The sequence below is a fragment of the Falco biarmicus genome, chromosome 4 (assembly GCF_023638135.1).
Source record: "Falco biarmicus isolate bFalBia1 chromosome 4, bFalBia1.pri, whole genome shotgun sequence".
NCBI classification, from domain to species: domain Eukaryota; kingdom Metazoa; phylum Chordata; class Aves; order Falconiformes; family Falconidae; genus Falco; species Falco biarmicus.
The window spans coordinates 78,644,719-78,663,095 of NC_079291.1; the positions used below are offsets into that span (position 1 = coordinate 78,644,719).

Sequence of the window (18,377 nt, forward strand, 5' to 3'; positions counted from 1 at the left end):
ACTAACACAGACCACAGTACACAAAAAGCACAACTGCGATCCATCAATGATTCCATGTAAAAACCCTTCTGCTAGGGAAGTAGTTTTCTACATTACTGAATGTATCTTGAAAACTTAAGCTGAACCAAATCTACACATGCTTATTTCACTATTAGACCATCTACATATGAAGCCTCTCAAAATAGCAATTTGAATAGGTTGTTGAATAATTAAATGCATTGGCCACCCCATACCACAGTCCTTTCCAAGACAACAGATGTGCCTCATGAGAAAGAAAACTGTTCTACAATATTCCTAGGGTTGTACTCTACCAGCACTAACCTGGACCAGAAACACACAGCACACATTTCTGTCACTCCCACTTCGCACTGACCTCTGCCACTCAGCGAGCGAATGGGAGGCTACACCAGCACAGCTGAGTAAGGTCACTAGAAACTGCTCTTGAAGGGCAAACCAGGATGCAGTGGTTTGGAAATACTGAAAAATATTTTTTGTAAATAACTTTTTATAAAGATATTCTAGGTCTTTGTAAGGTCCCTAAAAAAGTTCCCCCTCCTGTCCCTAAAAATGCTGGTTGACTCTTCAGTGTTAGATGAAAAGTCAGCAGTAACTATAAGCCTTGAATTACTTAAATCCACAACTTGCAACTTATTAGTGTTATCTTCCCTGCATTTATCTTTTTCTTTGTAATCTCTTCATGGAAAACTGTAATTTGTTTTGAAATACAGTTGCACTGTGCTACATACAAAAACATCTTAAAACCAGAACTGTATAAATAAAACTAACACCATCAAGGTTACTGCTATGAGACACACATTTAACTGCTGCCAGAACAAGACATACTGTTCAAAACTCTACTAAGAGCAACTTTTGTTTTTATTAATATCTGATGAACATTGGCATTAGTCCCTAAGAGTGTGAGCTGTCTGTTGAGCCATAATCATAACTTAAAGATAAATAAAAGAAGGATAAACTAATCAAGAGCATGACTGAAGCTATACTAATCAAATCACTAGTTAATGAACACCAGTATGACTTCCACTTCGTGAAAAATCCATGAGGTCTCAGCCACATGCTAACTCACAGAAGACAACTACTGTAAAAATTGCTTCATGTACACATAAACAAACAAGAAAATATAAAAAAAGAAAATAAGATCCTGTTGCAACATAATCTCACTGTATTTTGAACAAGACATGAAAAATCAAAATGACTTGCTGAAACCTACAAACAATTACAAAGACAACCTAATTAAAAAGGAGAAACTCTTGAAATCTGACATCTAGAGGACAGAATACAAGTCACAGGCAGGGTCTTCAGTCATCCAAAATTATAGTTCTTAACATTTTAAGGATTAAAGAGGTACTCACATACGTAGGAGGCCAGTTTTAATTTTCTGCCAGTACTAACAGTAAATTCACGCACTAGCCCACTACCGAAAGTATCATTTACACAGAGCTCTCAATTAGACAATTCTCTGTTTCCTCCACAGACATAATTTAAGACACTAAAAGGACTGAATAATTTTTAGATCAAGACACCAGAATGGTATTATAAATCTTGAAATTAACCCATTCCAAAGATCAGGCTTCCGCAACACTCATGTCATCACTTGCACCTCAGTCCTTCCACCCAGAAAGCACACAACATTCTTTTTTCACCTTTTGTCACCTCTGAAATAGAAATTCCTGAGGAGAAACACCGTGTCCTCATATGTTTATGATGTGGCTGGTATAAAGCAGTAACAGTTTTTGTCAGTGGCTCCACTACCACTTACACTAAGTGATGCAATAAACAACAGTGCTCGGTCCTAACAAAGTTTCTATTTTCATTCAAAAGTCCCTGGAATTTTTTTTTTTTTAACTATGATTTAAACCCAAATAGCAAAAGCACAAGTCCAGCATTCTTGCACCCTCCTGCAACTCCAGATTCCCTCTCCTTGCATCTCCCAAGACCCTGCCCACATTCTTATGATGCCTCTGGTTCCCCCCTGGCTTCTAATCCTCAGCTGAGCAAGAGGGAGCATGAATTGTTGCTGGTTCAGGAGTATGCATCTACTAGTGACTAACCAGCTGGTTTGATGTGATGACTGGTTGACCTGCAGGCCAGTGAGAACAGGTAACGGCTGAGCTCATTGTCACGGGTTTTCTCACACTAGGACTCATTAATAAACAACTTTTCAACAAACCAAAGAGCAAATTCTCCTCCTTGGAGCCCTCGAACTCTTAGCCAAATCTGGTTACCCTGAATAAGGGTTTAAAACTTATTTAAGGGAAACGGAAAGATTGACAGCATAAGCCATAAAGTCAAGAGATGTGCCTAACCTATGGAGGAATGCTCAACACAGGGAACAGTAAATACAAGATGAGTGTTTCCATCAGCATCATCTAATCATATATCACAAAAAAATATCTGTATAGATTGCCTAATCATAGTGAACTTCTTTTCATATTCTGAACACAAGAGAGATTGCTAGAAGACATCCTCTTTTCCTATAAGTCTGTGGTATCCTTACCCTGTGATTTCCTCATGTCTTTTGTGGCTAAAGCACGATTCCCATGCGGAACACTTGTAAAATCAGGATTGGTCACATTGTTAACTCTCAGCTCTTGCCCCAACGACTTCCGACCATAAGTATTTTCCCCAGATCCTCCATTGACACTGTATCCACCTGTGGAAAAACCAACATGAGATTAAAATGGGCTATCAGACCATATATTTAGTAGGGTAGTATGTTACGAGTTATTCTATTCATATGCAAATTAGCAGCCCTATGCTCTACCACCTTCTTTAGCTTCCTTTCTTCACATGAAAAAATGTTTTGTTATGCCCTGCAAGTTTCCAGGTCACATATTCAGAACCTAATCAGTCTTTTTTTGAAGCATATGAAAATCCCTCTATTTGGGGCAAAAACATCGATTTTGTAGCATTTGGGGGTTTCTTATTATTACTTTTGACCCTGTATTTTACAAGGCCCTTCATGTCAAACTGCTAGTACACATGATTAGATACATTCACTTCCTTGATTCTTGATTACGCACATCAAATTTCCACACTGTTTTTGTTACAAAGGCCACCACATAGGCTCAGTAAAACGGGAAAAAAAAAAAAACCCCGAAGAAAACTTCTCAAAAGCCACAGGTTATTTATATGTACAGATTGAACACCTCTCCCTAAACACACAACAGTCAATATTTTCATACACTAATACTAACGTTATCTTAAATTAAACTCAATCCTACATACTCCCACTCAAGATACACATGGCACATCTCTGGTAACAATAGAAAATCGAGGTAAAACTGTCATTGTGTAATGCAATTACTTTTACTCCTAGACTCACAAGAATTTACATACACAAATGTTAAAACCAAAGATCTCTCTAGTCTGCCACACCACTTTGAGGGGCAAGTTCTTGAGCCTGCCCAATATTTCATTCAATGTATCACAGCTCACTTTTGAGGCAGTTGTGCACACAGCTTTCCAAAGTACCTTTCCTGTCTAAGACAAGGAACAATCAACTAATAAAATTAAATCCAGAACAACATGAGATATGCAAGACTTCTTTCAGAAAAGTTATTTCCACAATTCCACCTGCATCAGTGAAAGGCTGGGGAAAAGGAAAGGTGGCTTTCTGTAAAAAAGACGCAGCCTCCTGAGGCGACAGGATGGATTAAAACAAAAAAAAAAAAAAGTTGAAACATCGAGGTGAAACCAGACTTCAGCAGATGTAAAGACGTCATCTTGAAGTCAAAGCTTTTAACATAAAGAAGCTGTGAACTACCAGCAGAATTTTGTGCATTTCTATACACATGGGACTATCCTACCATTACAGAAAATCCTGTGCAAAGTCTCAGTTGTAATTAGATAATTATAATTAAAATAAAAAAATAATTTTTTATTTGTGTATATTTGGATTTGCAACATTAAACTCAATTTTTAAACATAAACTAGCATGTGTGCCACCTTAATGTTATTTTGTCATAACAAACCAACACTGTCCTATGAAGGAAATTACTTCTAACAGCAATAATCACGAATTCAAAGCAACAAAGATTAGTTTAACTGAATATGTCAGATAATCATGTTTTCAGACCACAAATATTAACTAGCAAAAACAGACATACTACCATATACTACCGGAGCTCTTAAGGTTATTCCATACTTCCCCTCTAGCACATAAAATATCCCAGGGGTTCTGGTTGTCTGCAAAGGCATGTAGTATTCACTATAGCATATTTGACATTATTTTAAATTAAACAAACACAAACCTATATTCTCCCACTGGACATATAGTTGGTACATCTTTGGTAATAATATGAAACACTGTCATTTAATTAAAAAACAGCAGGGCAATCAGGTTTTTCAGCAATAAGGTTGCAAATATTAAATTATAACTCTCCCCAGTTACCTCCTGGTCTGAAAAGTTTTTGAAAATCCTAATATATACAAATGCTATTAATTTCCCTTCAAATGCTAAATCTGACATCAAATAAGAATATGATCAGCTATGTCATCGTTATTAATTTTAGCATAAATATACAGGTACCATGACATACAAATAATAATGCAGTATCTTTTTAGCAGTAAGGACTCCGAGTACATCATAATTACAAATCAAAAGGGAGGTAAGTGTCACAGGGAGAACACCTCATCTATAAGTAAAAAGCCAAGAGCCTTCTTTAAAAACTTCTATCTTCCAACTTCCTTGTCTTGTTCCGAAAATAAAGGGGAGAGATCTAATTGCAGTCTTCCACTAGTTAATGTGATGAGTTTTATAAAAATAAAGAAGAGCCAGGCTAATCTTACAGATACAGAGCAGAAGTACAGGAATCAAGAGTCAACAGTCATAAGCTGCAGCAAGGGAAATTTGAACTGGATATGAGAAAACAATTATTTATCAGGAGAGTGGCAAAGCACTAAACAGGCTGCTTAAGGGACACTGCAGAAACTCCCATCATTGGAGGTTTTCAAACCTGAACAACTCCTAGAAATCATCAAGTTGGAAGTAATTTTTATTATGAGTACCAGAAACTAGGGGAAGGGGGCTGTAGAATCTCTTCTCAAGGATTCTAGGAATTTATGACATGGTTATCCAGGACAGAAAAGCTAGATGTTTTTAAAACGAAAATTTCACGCTGGCAGACTCCAACAGTTTAAGTGAAAAATTTTAGGAAACAAGGAAACTATTCTGTAAGTTTACAAGTTTCTCCAAAAATAAAAATGAACTAGAGAGACCTGGAATTTGATTTTATGGTACAGAATATCCTAATCATCTCTTTTCAAGTCATACCTGAACAAAACAGCATAGTTAAAGTGCTGAGCTAGCAGAGACATGCCCTGTAAGATAGAGTACTTGAGGGAGAGATAAGTGCATTTTTCTTTTCAAATGGCACTTTCCCAACAACCTCAGGAACTACCTTACTGAATTTGTCCAGAACTTACTATTTCAGTATCCTGCCAGTATGTTCTTTAAATTCTAGCACACTTCAAAGTATAAGAATAACCTACTATGGCAATCTGTGTAAAACACAGTAAAGCTCCCCACGTTAGCAGACACTCTGACAAATATACTCACTTTCTAAGCAATTCCTCTGTTAAGGTTAACCAAATCTCAAGGTTCTCAAGGTATACAGATAAACAAATACCCGTTTCATGCTCCTGCCTCCTACTAACAGTACCTAAAAAAACCAACTTTGCAGCAGCACACCCAGCTGTAACTTCCCCTAAGATGTAGCAATTCTTTGCAGAGAGTTAGAGGGCAGAGAAGTAGGGTGAGTGCAAATGCTTTTCAGGTTCCTGAAAAAAACCTCCCACACTAATCTCCCTGTGAGATTTTTGGGGGTTTTCAATCTGGCCTGCCTGAAGATTTATGTAGTCTAAAAAGTGACTCTGCAGGTAAAAAAATCTTCCTATTTGATACCTTGATCTGGCAATTAAAAATATAAAATCAGAATACAGATTTTTCATAAAGATGAAAAAACGTGACTAAATTTTCAGCTGTTTTCTACAGAAAGTATTTCTATTCTAAAAAAAAAAAAAAACAAACCAAAAACCACACACCAGAAAAAATTGTATGAAGCATACATCATGCAATTTATATGAAATCAGATTGAGGCACACAGAGGTAGGAATTCCCATTAATGACAAAACATAGATATGATTCCCAAAGATTCCAGCTCACTGCAGTAAAGCTGCAATAGGTAATATATCAGATTAGCAGCCTGCTTAATCAGGCAGTCCATTTTCAATACCATCAGGACTAGACAGTATTCAGGAAGAAATTACAACTTGTAAACCAGACAACTATTCTTTAGGAAAAAGTGCCTATTCTGTTAATGCATTAAGTCTTCTCTCACATTCTTCAGCTAATGCAACTGCATATTTTTCTCACTATTCATATCAACCACACATTTATTTGATCCCTGATAAATTTCTCAACACAGAGATACTGTGGCAATAACTTGAATCAGTTCACAGTCTTTTTTTGGGGGGAAAAAAAAAAAACCAAACCAAAAAAATAGTTCTCCACCATTTCCAACTTCCTGCCTTCCTCTGAATGTCCCCTCAATTTACACATGAAACAGCAATCTGTATACCTTTTTCTTCATTCTGTATGTCAGTGTGGACTCTGATATCATCGTGTCTTTGTCGAGACACCACAGCTGAATTTGAGGGTTGTAATCCATAGGAGGCAGAACTGCCCCGATCTCTGGATGAAGAGTATTTTAAATTGTCCTGGTCAGCTGATGCACTGTCAGTTCTATAAAGAGAAAAATATTTTTTTTTATGTAGGGATATAACAGGAGTGGGATTCACATTCACTTATAAATGCAACATATTTAAATGACAATCCCAAATGTATTTTTCTGTGTCAAAAAAAAGTTGTAAATCTAACCTGCTTCTTAAAAAGAAACCTTAAATTCACGTTGGCATTAGAATTGACTTAATTATTATCGCAACATGCAAAGGAAATGCATTCTAGTGTGCCAGTGCCTTTTCTCAGGATGTTCTCAAGTCTCTTTTCAGGTAGATGCCTACATAAGGAAAAATGACTTCCCAGAAGTGAAAAGTAAAATACAACTAGGTATAGGTATATGCCACAGCTAGGCAATACAGCACCTGCCATTTATGAAAGTCATTACTAATGCACACAAGTATTTACACAATACACTATGGGCTTTATTGAGCAATGTAAAACCACTTATTAGATGGAGGTGTTACTAGTATGTAACTGATAACGAACATAGGAATCACATATTAAGTTTCTGCAAAACAAAAATTGCAAAACAAGAAAACAGGCTTTACCATGGAAAAACCTGGAAATGTAAATTAAGAGCTGTTATCCTTTAGAGTAACTGTTTGCTGATAAGAAGTGAGTTTAAAAAATCTGCGTTAAGCTTAAACCACTCTCATATTAGAAAACTGATTTACAGCCCAGCATAAACTTTTGCAGAAAAAGTTGAAAATTATAAAGCCAATTTCTCACTGGACATACTACGTGATTTCATTTTTTAAAAATACAATAACTTTAATTTACGAAACTTGTGGACATGAGACTTCAGAACTTAAATTCAACCAATGATTTTAAATGCATCCTTACGAGCAATACTGGAGGTTTTACATTAAAACTGGTAAAACAACACCCATCCAAAACACCATAGAATTTTGTTCAGTTCAATTATATCTGGAATCATACTATTCAAATTATTTACAGAGGGCTTTCCCCAAGCAAACTCTAGAAGACCTACTATTTTTATTTTAAGCTTTGGATAGTTCACTTGATTATTTAACAAAAAGCAGGACAGGTTGTTGCTTTTCATTCCTGTAAATTAACTATAATTTGTGTAATGAGAAACATCACATGTTCTTGGAAAAGTCTTTAATTTTTACTTTCCAAGAGAACACTATGATTAAAACTGGTAGACACATTCATAGAAAAGGAGTTGAATACATCTTAAGGCCAAAAGGGAAAAACACAGCTACAATTTTTGAAAAGCAGTTGTTAACTTGAGCTGTCCTGAAGGCTTGCTATTTTCAAACACAGCCCGTCCTCCATACAATTGGAGGAGTAATACCATGAGGGCTGATATTTGCAAAAACCACTGGAATTAAAGACACACACACACACACAGACTTTATTCACTTGAGACAGTTAAAAGACAATATACCACCAATTTGGAACAGGGTTCAAATGAAGAAAATTGTGCGTTTGCCCTGTTCTCACAGTACAAAGTTGACAGTACGTTTGTTTGGCAAATATTATTCCCTTTCGCTCTACTACAAGCAAATTCATCTTCAGATATACAGGAAGACTTTTCCTCATTCAGTGTTCACTGTGGCATCACATCTACTTTTTTGCCGAGCACTTGCTTGGACTATTTCATAAAACAGGCTGTGGTACTCAAGAGGCAAAGCCTTAGTAAGTCTTTCCTCATGACAGTCAACTAAGACTGCAAAAATACAGTTGGACCTTCATCATTCACCTAAATTATGCTGAACAACAACAAAGTTCTGCACTGCACCTCCAAATGGTATGAACTGTAAATGTGCATACACCATGTGCAAATTTTCCAGTCTGCCACAGAGCCCCCAGATTTTCTCCCTGTCCTAAAACCTCAGGAAACTTCCAGCTCACTTTGAGGAACAGCAGAGTTTATTACGGAGGATTCAAATTATTTTAGCCTTCCAATGAAACAGACAAATTTTCAATTGGTAACTGTAAGTACTGGTAGGTTCTCAGTAGTGTACCTCCCCAAAGAGCATTGCTTTTTTTAAGACGATGTGCTGCAGCCTGTATCATCTCCAATTGTCAAGCGTTAAGTCTGAAATTCTTAAGTCTGAAGGCAAGCTGATTAAATGGAACAGTCTAAAAAATTGTATGTGTATCCCAATCAACTGAAGAACTACACGTGTTCTCAGCTAACCTCACTTCCCACAGCACAGCCTTTGAACAATCTGTAAAATTTTCCATTGTGGTAAAATACGTAAGCCTATTGTCTCCCTGGGAAAAACCACAGACTCACTTCATTTTCATTTTGTCTTTGGGAACGGCTTTCTGCAAGCTGATCTGTTCACACTTTATCACCCAAGTAGAAGGTGAGCACAATTTTGTTAAAATATATAACTGTTCTCCAATGTATCAATTTAAGAGACAATAGATCCCACTGAAAACATTGTTCCCACTACAGTAAGTGTGTAGCTTGGATATCTAGCGGTTTCTAAGCTTTCTTTAGGAAGCAGAGAAAACAATGCTTCATAGAAAAGATACTGTTTCCAGAGAACTGGGTTCTGTGGCCCAATGGGCTGCTACAGCCCGCATTGCTTTGAAGGATTTTGAACTGAAATAAGCTTAGAGTAAGACTTACACCAAAAGCAGAGCCCGTCATCTCATGGGCCTGTACATTTCTAGCTGTTCAACACGCACTGTTTCTCAGGCGGGAAGGGAATTTAAGACTTGTACTGTTGCTCCTGCACAGGCACTCTGGGAGTTTGTGGTGTAGGCTCGTCAGGACCCCAGGGATAGGACCCCAGCACCCGTCACCTGTGCTCCCTTACCCAGAACCCAGACGCCTGGGTGACACAGGATGCCGCGGTGCAAACTCACAGTGAAGCACAGCCTGTGTGCACAGGAAGAGACATACAATTTTCAAATCTGTTTCTGAAAAATACCGTTTTTCATGCCAGTAACACGTTTGTGATTTTGAAAGACAACCACTTAGAACTCAAAACGCAGCCACTCTATGAGCAGGTACTTGCCAAAGTCTTACAAATAATTACTTTCTCTACCTGCCTTCAGCCCTTGGAGGTACACTGCAGCCATTCCACCAGGTGACGGTAAGAACTACTCCCAGCTACCTCAACTCACACCTGCATTTCGGGAGCGCACTTTTCCTGTTCACACAGCAGTATTTCCACTTTACTTACATTGTGCCAAGCAGACAGTAGGTTACGTGACAGACATAATGCTTAACATCATCTTTCAAAAAAAGCCTATGTCACAACAAATTTATCAGTTATACACACTGACATTGCCACAGACCTGAACAAACATTGTATGCTAATAAAATCAGTGTACAACGTTAGCAACATATAAGCAGAAGTACAAAAGCAAATGCAGTGTTAGACAAAGTTGGAATGGGAAACTGCAAGGATGAACTTGATGATGATCACATTATACTGTAGCTTTAAAAGCTTATTTCTCATTTTGAGACACTACTCTTATTTTCACCCAAAAAACTCACTGATGGAAACTAAGCACAGCACTTCAAGAGCTCACATGACAATTTTCACCTGTGCCTGGTTCTGGGTGGAAGACTACCTGATTACCACCAACACCAATTTCCTGCATACACTGTTTTAGCAACATCATTTACACAGAAAAGATTACATTCAGGTTTCTGCAGGGTGATGTTTAACCTGCCTTTACCCATCAGAAAAAGAAAATAGTTTACCCACCTAAATAAGCAGAAATGGCCACTAGTTCTTTCTAAACAAAAAGCGCTACTGATCTCCCTCCCCCCCCCCCCCCCCCCCCCCGCCCCCCCGGACGTACAGAAGGAAATAATTCCCAAAAATAAATGTGTATCTCATTCCATCAAAAGTATCAGCATGATTTGACTAGCCAATTTGTATGGCTGAAGAAAGCATGGCTGAGAACAACTGGCTTTTAAAAAAAAAATATCTAGAAAAAGAAAAATAGGTCAATCAAAAATACATCACACTTCTTTAGTTATATGGAAGCCTTAAGAATTTTTGTCCAAAAAACTTGTTACAAACAAGCTGGTGTGTTCTATTCATTATCTGTAGCACACATATCTGCCATATGGATATTATTTTGAGACAAAAAAATAATCATTTAATTATTCCATTTATTTCCAAGTACAGGTTCTACATTTATCCCAAGACAGCTCTACTGTATGAGTTGTATTATCATGCAAGTCAGTCAATTTTACTTGCTTATTTGTTCCATTTGTCAAGTTTATTTGCTATAATGCAGATAAATTCTTCATTACTTAAAATCTTTATCAATAAAATATTTAAAACTTAGAGCCACTGTATCCACTCAAATCAACACCTTCCTGTCAAGTTTCCAACCTTCCTTCCACTGGCATGCAGAGTGATGACAGCCACCTTTGCCATGCTCTTTTATCATCACTTAGTCCATCTTGCCAAGCCCACCCCAAAGCCACCTTCTGTTTCTACTTCTGCGCTGAGAGCGCGTAACAAGGGTGTAAGTTGCCATGTTTTCTACTAGTGAAATAACAGCTGTCTATTTTCCTACTGCAATTCTGTCATATCCACTGCTCGACAACTACCTGCAGTCACAGTACCTTTTCAGATCACCGCTCGATTCTGCATCACTCCCTTCTTAACACGGCAGCTCACCAATTTCCTTCTGTCCTGTGATGGACATTAGGAGGGAACATCAGGGTAACGTATCACACACACACATCCTGTTCTTATTTTTCCATAGGCATCTTCTGATAGCCATTTTTGGATACAGGATATTATGCTAGCTAATTATTGGTCTGATCTAGCATGGCTATACTTGTATGGAAGACTATCTGCTCTCCAAGTTCCTTTTGCTTCCCACTGACACACTTTCACCTTCTTTCATCTCTCCCACACCTCATTCTCCTCTGTCTTCACATTAAAAACAAAGGCTTTCACATTACAAACTTGGGCTCCCCCATTTTACCAAAAAAACAAAAATCACCACCAAAAAAGCTCTTTGATCTCATACCTTCCCAACCTTATCAGCATATTCAACACACTCAGATGTGAAAGGAGATTGAGAATTACTTGTTGTCAGTTCAGAACTGAACACATTCCTGTTCATCTCCCTCAGCCCACTGAATCTCTTCCCAAGGTTTCCACTGATCTCTTCACAATGGCACCTCACAACTGATACTACATCTAGATCTCTAAGCAGCCATCAATATCACTGACTATTTCTTTCTCTCTCCCTATGCACACTTTATCTCACCTTTTGCCCTCTACTCTCTCGCAACCATCCCTGAAGGGATGGAAATGCCTTACCAACTTCCATCATACACAACTCTACACCCATTCTCTGGTAATTTCAGCAACATCCTCAAACATCTCTATGTTGTCAACTTTCAGGTCTCTCAGTTACAGACCTGTCCAAACCAAGATTTCAGCCTATTTCTAAGAAACACGTTCTGTTTAACTTGTACATGCAAACACAGAAGAAACAGTCTCTGTTTCAGCTTCCTTCTATAGAGCATCCCCTATTATCACCCTGCTTGTCATTCAATGTGTTAATTGAGCATTACGAACAGACAACATCCACAATAACTAGTTCTTGCCTTTTGTAGAAGGCATGTCTCTGCTCTTTACAGCCACATAAAAAGCACTACTCTCATCACTTTCTTAGCCTATTTGCTCTGATGAGCTTCTTTGCTCCCTGCCAATACCTCCCATTCAATCTTTAATCAAATACAGGGCACTTGTCCTCAGTTATAAAGTGCTAGCCAGTACTGTTCTCCTGCTTAAGTTATAGGCTACCTGGAAGGAAAGCCATATTCTATTGTCTTGTCTTATCCTGTCTAGACACACAGAGACCTAGGCAGCGACTTGGTTTGGCAGCACCACGCTAAAAGAAATTAATAATTTGTAACACTGACTTACATTGCATGATGAGAAGGATACACTTCATTTTCAAGAACGAATTTCAGTACTAAACCTAGTAAGACTTCTGGAACTTCTCTCAGATGCAAAAGACTTTCTTTTTCACTCTTCCCTGTACTCCCCTGCTAACCTATATTTATGACAGGAGAGACAGAGAGGTCCTGTTAATTAAAATCTTATCTTCCTTTCCTCCCTTCCACCTAAGAATAAGCAAGCCATGGTGCACCCTGTACTTGCTAGCCTGCTACCCTGCACTCACGCTCCTGCTTCATACCATCATAAGGACATGAAACTTGCTTTGCCACTCAGACCATTTTGTATCAAAGGAAGGTATTGCTTGTTTCAGTATATAATTAACCTTTGGTACTCTACCAAATTAATTCTGCTCATAAACAAGACCTGCACACTGACATGATTTTATTTTTTTTCCCCAGAAGTCATATAAGGGTATATGCAGTGAGATCTGTCAAACAAAAAAGGAAAGAAAAAAAGAAGTAAAGGTCTAGAAAACTGGGAAGATTAGACGGGGGAACAAGATCTTACATAGCCTTTTCAAAAAACCCCTGTTTTCTGTCACAGATATACAACATTTATCTAAAAAGTTTTTGTGTTACTATTCATTTAAGTCTGGTGCACAACCTAATATGCCCATATATATCAGGACAACTCCCTCTGCAATACACAGCTCTATCAATGCTCACACACTGCAGGAAAACCAGTTCATGTGCATCTGACAGATATGACTGTATTCATGCAGGTACAGAAAAAAAAAATTAAAACTACTCTCCCTTAAAGAAGGATGTGGACTCCAACTTTCAGTTTCACAAAGTTTTCATCCCAGATCCCAATGCTGATTAGCATTACTAGAACTTCAGAGGAATTTGGACCTAGTAGTAAGAACCAATCTAGTCATTTTTACACACACAAAAATGGGCATTTGAAAACACTATCCATCTGATAATACACCCATGCATTAGCAGTTCCTTCCCCCCCCTTAGGAACTTGAAACAACTACAATGACTACAGCTTTCATTACTTTGGTGAGTGCACTCCCTCTTCCACGCCCTGCAAGAAAGCATTTACCAGCAACATCACCTAAGCTAAACGAAACTAACAGTCAACAGAAAAGAAAGGGGAAGGAAAGAATACACGGGTATATTTTGTGTTGGGGGCTTTTTCGAAGAGCATAAACGAAACAATCTATGAAAAAGAAACACTCGTTGCAAGTTTTATATAACAGATCTCCTTTCAACCATGCATGTGAATCACTTCTAAAAATTAGTTAACGCCAATACAACAAAGACTGATAGACTCACAGGTTCCATATCACCAAAGCTATCTTTCTCAGATTTTAAAAAACATGAGCATAACATATAGAGAAATACAGGCTCTCCTGTTTGGGACTGTGTGAACATTTTTGATTGCTGGGCTCTCTCACCAGATTAAACACAATAATATTTAAAGGAAAGAATAATTAAAGGAAAGAATAAAGTTAGATTCTTGCAAGTGACAGGATCAGCGAGGAGATGTTACCCATTTCTTAGCAGGGGCTCTAATCACCTGGTGTGATGGAAACAGAACGAGGCCCTATCTGCACTATGAAGCTCCCCTGGTCTGCCACACTTTCTCTAGTGCTTTCAGATTTTTGTTTCTGCTGTGGCTTTTGGGATAATGATTTGAGCAGCCCAGTTTACAGCAGCTGTGCTTGAGAGCTAAGGAAGCAAACTGCAGCACAGGGAACTGACCAGAGTCAGGCACTGAGGTGACAGTCCAACTTCTTAAACCAGCCTTAACAGGAGGCAAAGCATTTCTAGCAGCTACACTCTTACTTTCATGCCTAACACAACTGAACCTATTGCAGGCAATGCTATAGTGGAAGAAGTCAGCTTCCTAGCCCCTGTACGATGTACTTTTTAGGCTAAAAAATAGAACTTGTAACAAAATATATCCAACCACAAAGCATTTATAGAAGCCATCCACTGCAAAGACACATCCAATTCGTTCCAGGTGGGAAGGTCAAAAGTTAGGGTCCAGAATTCCAGACTGCAGTCCAGAAATCTGAAGCAAGGTAGTAGCTAAGGAGCAAGAGAGAAACCAGACTTCTTAATTCACCCAAAACCCCCAGGTGCTATAAGACAATGTCACCAGTAAGGTTTGCAAGTTTTTAAGTAAGGAAAAAATAGCAAGTTATTTGACCATGCAGTTCAATAACAGAAGAAATTAGAACTTAAATAACCATGTCCCACAGACCACTAAGAATTGAATAGCCTCTAGCATTAGGCCTAGAGGCTGTGCTGCTAGCTGTTCAAGCAAAAGGAAAGCTTCCTTCACAATAAATACTGAAGTTACACCTGTGTTTGCCAAGATAGATCTTCAGATCCACCCAATTTTCCTAGTCCAAATTGTATGTGACCTGGACCATTGTCCGTAAGTATGTTCCCAAGCACGTGTGTCACTGTTCTTTGCTGCTAAAAAGTTTAAAAGCAGGATCCCATGTTGTGTTAAACTTTCAAAAACACTAAAAAAGCCCCAAATCTTCCACATTAAAAAAGATATTAAGAAACACCAAATTTATTTACAATTTCTACATGACAATTTTGACTCTTGAAGTAGCACAGCTGTGCATTAGAGCTAACCCATTGGCATCAGATACATCAGAAGCAATCAAGACCTGAAATACACTCCCTATACTTGATTAAAGAAATCAACAGACTTTAAATGTCACTTATGATGAAGTACCGGGTGTAAACACACCTTAAAACCCACCACGTTGTATAAGCCCTCACCCCAGCCTACTCAGAGCTCAAGTACTTCCCCCAGATAAACAAAAATAATAAATAATCCTTTACTGTTTCACTAACCCTCAGAGGACTACAAGTGCTCCTGCAGCCTCTGTGCTTCGATCACCTGCCAGCTGACAACCAGGCTGGAAAAATACAGGTTCCGAGTCCGTGTCGCTCCCCCCCCCCCCCCGGTCCCCTCCGCCCGCTGCAGGCCCCCAGCGCTTCAGCTCTCCGGTGAAGCGTCCCCCGCCCGCTGACACGCACCGGGCACCGGCAGGTACGTTACAGGCCGCCGGGGGGGCCGCCGAGGGGTGCGGGGGCAGGCCGCCGCGCTCCCGCCCGCCCGCTCGGAGCTCGCAGCGGCGTCCCACCGAGCCCCGGGCGCTGACAGACCCGTCCCCATCCCGCCTCCGGCGGACGCGGATCCGGAAACGCCCTGCGCGCCCCGGCCCGGCTCCCGCCGGAGCACGGCCGCGGCCGGCCCCCTCCCCGCCGCCTAGGCCCGGCGGCCGGCCCGCCGCCACCCGCCCCGCACTAGGCCCGGCGGCCAGGAAGTGGCTCCGCCGCCGCTCCGAGCCGCCGCGGCCCGCGCCGCCCCGCTCCCCCAGGCCCGGCGGCGGGGCCGGGCCGAGCCGCCCGCCGCCGTGCCCCGCTGCCCCGGCACCCGCGCGGCCGCGCCCCCCGCCCCAGCCCTGCCCACCTGGGTTGCCAGTCATTCCAGCCCCGCGGGTGGTAGTGCTGCCTGCTGCCGGTGCCGCTCAGCCGAGACCCCGGGGCTCTGCGGCTCATTACCTTGCCCGAGACGGCATGGCCGGCCGGGCAGCGGCGCGGGGCAGGGGCGGAGGAAGAGAAGGAAGCGGGGCGGAGAGGCGCGGGCGGCGGCTCCTCACTTGCGCTCCGCGGGCGGCTGCTGTCTCACACCGGAGGGAGGGGACGCGGCCGCCGCGGCTGCTCCGGCTGCTGCCCGGCCGCGCGGCATGCCGGGATCGCGGACATGGGCCGCCCGCCCCCTCCGCGGGGCACGCCGGGAGGGCGGGGGCGGGGCGCTCCGCCTGCGGCAGCCCCGGGCCGGGCTTCCCCGCCTGCGGGAGGGGGGTCCCCGGCCGCCAGACCCGCGGGGCCGCGGGCTGCTCTCGTGGCGGCCGTGGGAGAGCGGCCCGGCCCGGGGCGTGAGGGGCGCGGGGGCTGCCGCCTGAGCCCCCGCGCTGTCAGGATCGGTGACAGCCGACAGGCTCCCGACCCTTCCGCCTTGAGGGGGACCCGGGGCCCCTGCGCCTGAGGGCAGCCAGGGGATCCCAGCCTGACCAGCAAGAGGGTCCGGGGTGCCCCGCGCCCTGCGGGGATCCTGGCACCGCTGCGCCCTGAGGGGACCGAGGTCCCCGGGACGTGAGGGCAGCGGGGGCTCCCAGTCCCGCAGCTATGAGGGCAGCCAGGGCACCCCAGCCCCCGGGTGCAGAGGGGACCGAGGTCCCCAGGGCACAAGGGGAGCCTGAGGGGAGCCGTGGCTCCCAGGCCCTGAGCCGCGCTGGGGGACCCCGCGCTGCTCCCATCTCCCCTCTTTAGGAGGATGCGGACATCGTCCCCCCTTCCCTCTGCCCGGGTCTGTGCTGGCACTCCTTGCTGGAGTGTCCGCGGCGAGCTGTGTCCCTCTGGATAGATCGGATCCTCATCTCCACATTTTCTCCCTGTAGGATGCGTCGCCCATATATGACTGCCTGGGACAAGTCTGATGTTTGGCGCTGGTCAGCAAAGAGCTGAGTTATCCCATGCTAAACTAACTAAACCCCTGAGGTCTCTCCTTCTTCTGCACAGCTGCTAAAATGCATTTCAAAAGCAGACTAGCAAATAGTGTATTTCTAAGCCCAGATGACTTTCCTGTGTAAAGCAGTTGCAACATTTGCTAGAAGAGCATTTGGTGCTCATTGTGGGGAAAGCCCGTCTGTAAACAGGAAGGCAGGCAAATCTGGAGGAAGAGAAAAAGAGTCTCCTCAGTTTGGTGGATACTCCGAGTACATTTCCCCAAAAAGATGTGAAGACTGTGTGACGCGTATTCTTATTTCTCCTGCAAGACCTGGAAACTGACATTAGCTGATCTGATAAACCAGATTCCTGACTGCGGAATATTTCCTTAGTTATGAAAAATTTTAATAGTGTAGTCAGCAAAGAGACCTGGGTAGACCAAACTTTTTTTAATTACAATATCCTAGATTTGAGACCACTGAAAGACCTGAGGAGACTTTTAAAACTCCCCTGTGCCTAATACGCCACAGTTCTGTTGGTGATTTAGCCAAGACAGATGGCATACTGCCGCCTCCCTTGGATTCTGCTGGGCAGCTATCATCCTGCTGATACAGTCTTGTTGGCTTACAGTCCATAAGCAGTGCATGCAAGACATGGACAGATTTCAAAGTGCGTTTCGGGATAAAAAAAAATAAAAATTGTATCATAAGTCTTTATTGCGACACAATGCCATTTTGATGCAATATGGCCCAGTGCCCATCAGACTGTGCTTCAACTGACATATGCTTGCGTATCTTAAGTGAATCAGTTTTGGAAAAACTATCAATTCTATAAGCCATGATAGATCTTTTTTCCCTTCTTTATAATTGAGATGGACATCCAGAATTACAGAACATGTGGCAAAATTAGATTTTTACAAGTATAGCAACAATACTTGCTACAAATTTGCTCAGCCTTTCCAACAAAGTCTAGCAGATCCTCTGCCCCAGTGATGCAGCAGGTGATGATTTTATTTCATAACTGAGTAGCAGCCCAATGGTAACAATATGAATCACTTGAGGGACAAGGTAACTTTAGGAATGTTTATAACCACCTTTGAAATTAATTTGGCAAGGGGAGGCAAGAAAGCAAACTGGCATACTATGACCAACAACTGCCAGCATATAACAAGAGTTTAAGAACCACTGATTTAGCTGATTG

The 18,377-nt window shown here is 41.8% G+C and overlaps 1 protein-coding gene across 2 annotated transcripts in view; it reads right to left on the reverse strand.

Annotated features, from left to right (window-relative positions):
- Positions 1-16,415, reverse strand: part of SMG1 (SMG1 nonsense mediated mRNA decay associated PI3K related kinase) — a 67,370-nt gene extending 50,955 nt beyond the window's left edge. Inside the window, exons 1-3 of one of the 2 annotated variants that reach the window (XM_056334968.1) lie at positions 16,138-16,415; positions 6,600-6,763; positions 2,516-2,671 (exon numbers count right to left, since the gene is read on the reverse strand). In XM_056334968.1, the coding sequence (XP_056190943.1) occupies positions 2,516-2,671; positions 6,600-6,763; positions 16,138-16,226 (409 nt within the window). In that variant the 5' untranslated portion in view covers positions 16,227-16,415. The remainder of the gene's footprint in view (positions 1-2,515; positions 2,672-6,599; positions 6,764-16,137) is intronic. The other variant, XM_056334969.1, reaches the window with a different exon arrangement.
- Positions 16,416-18,377: the final 1,962 nt, after the last annotated feature.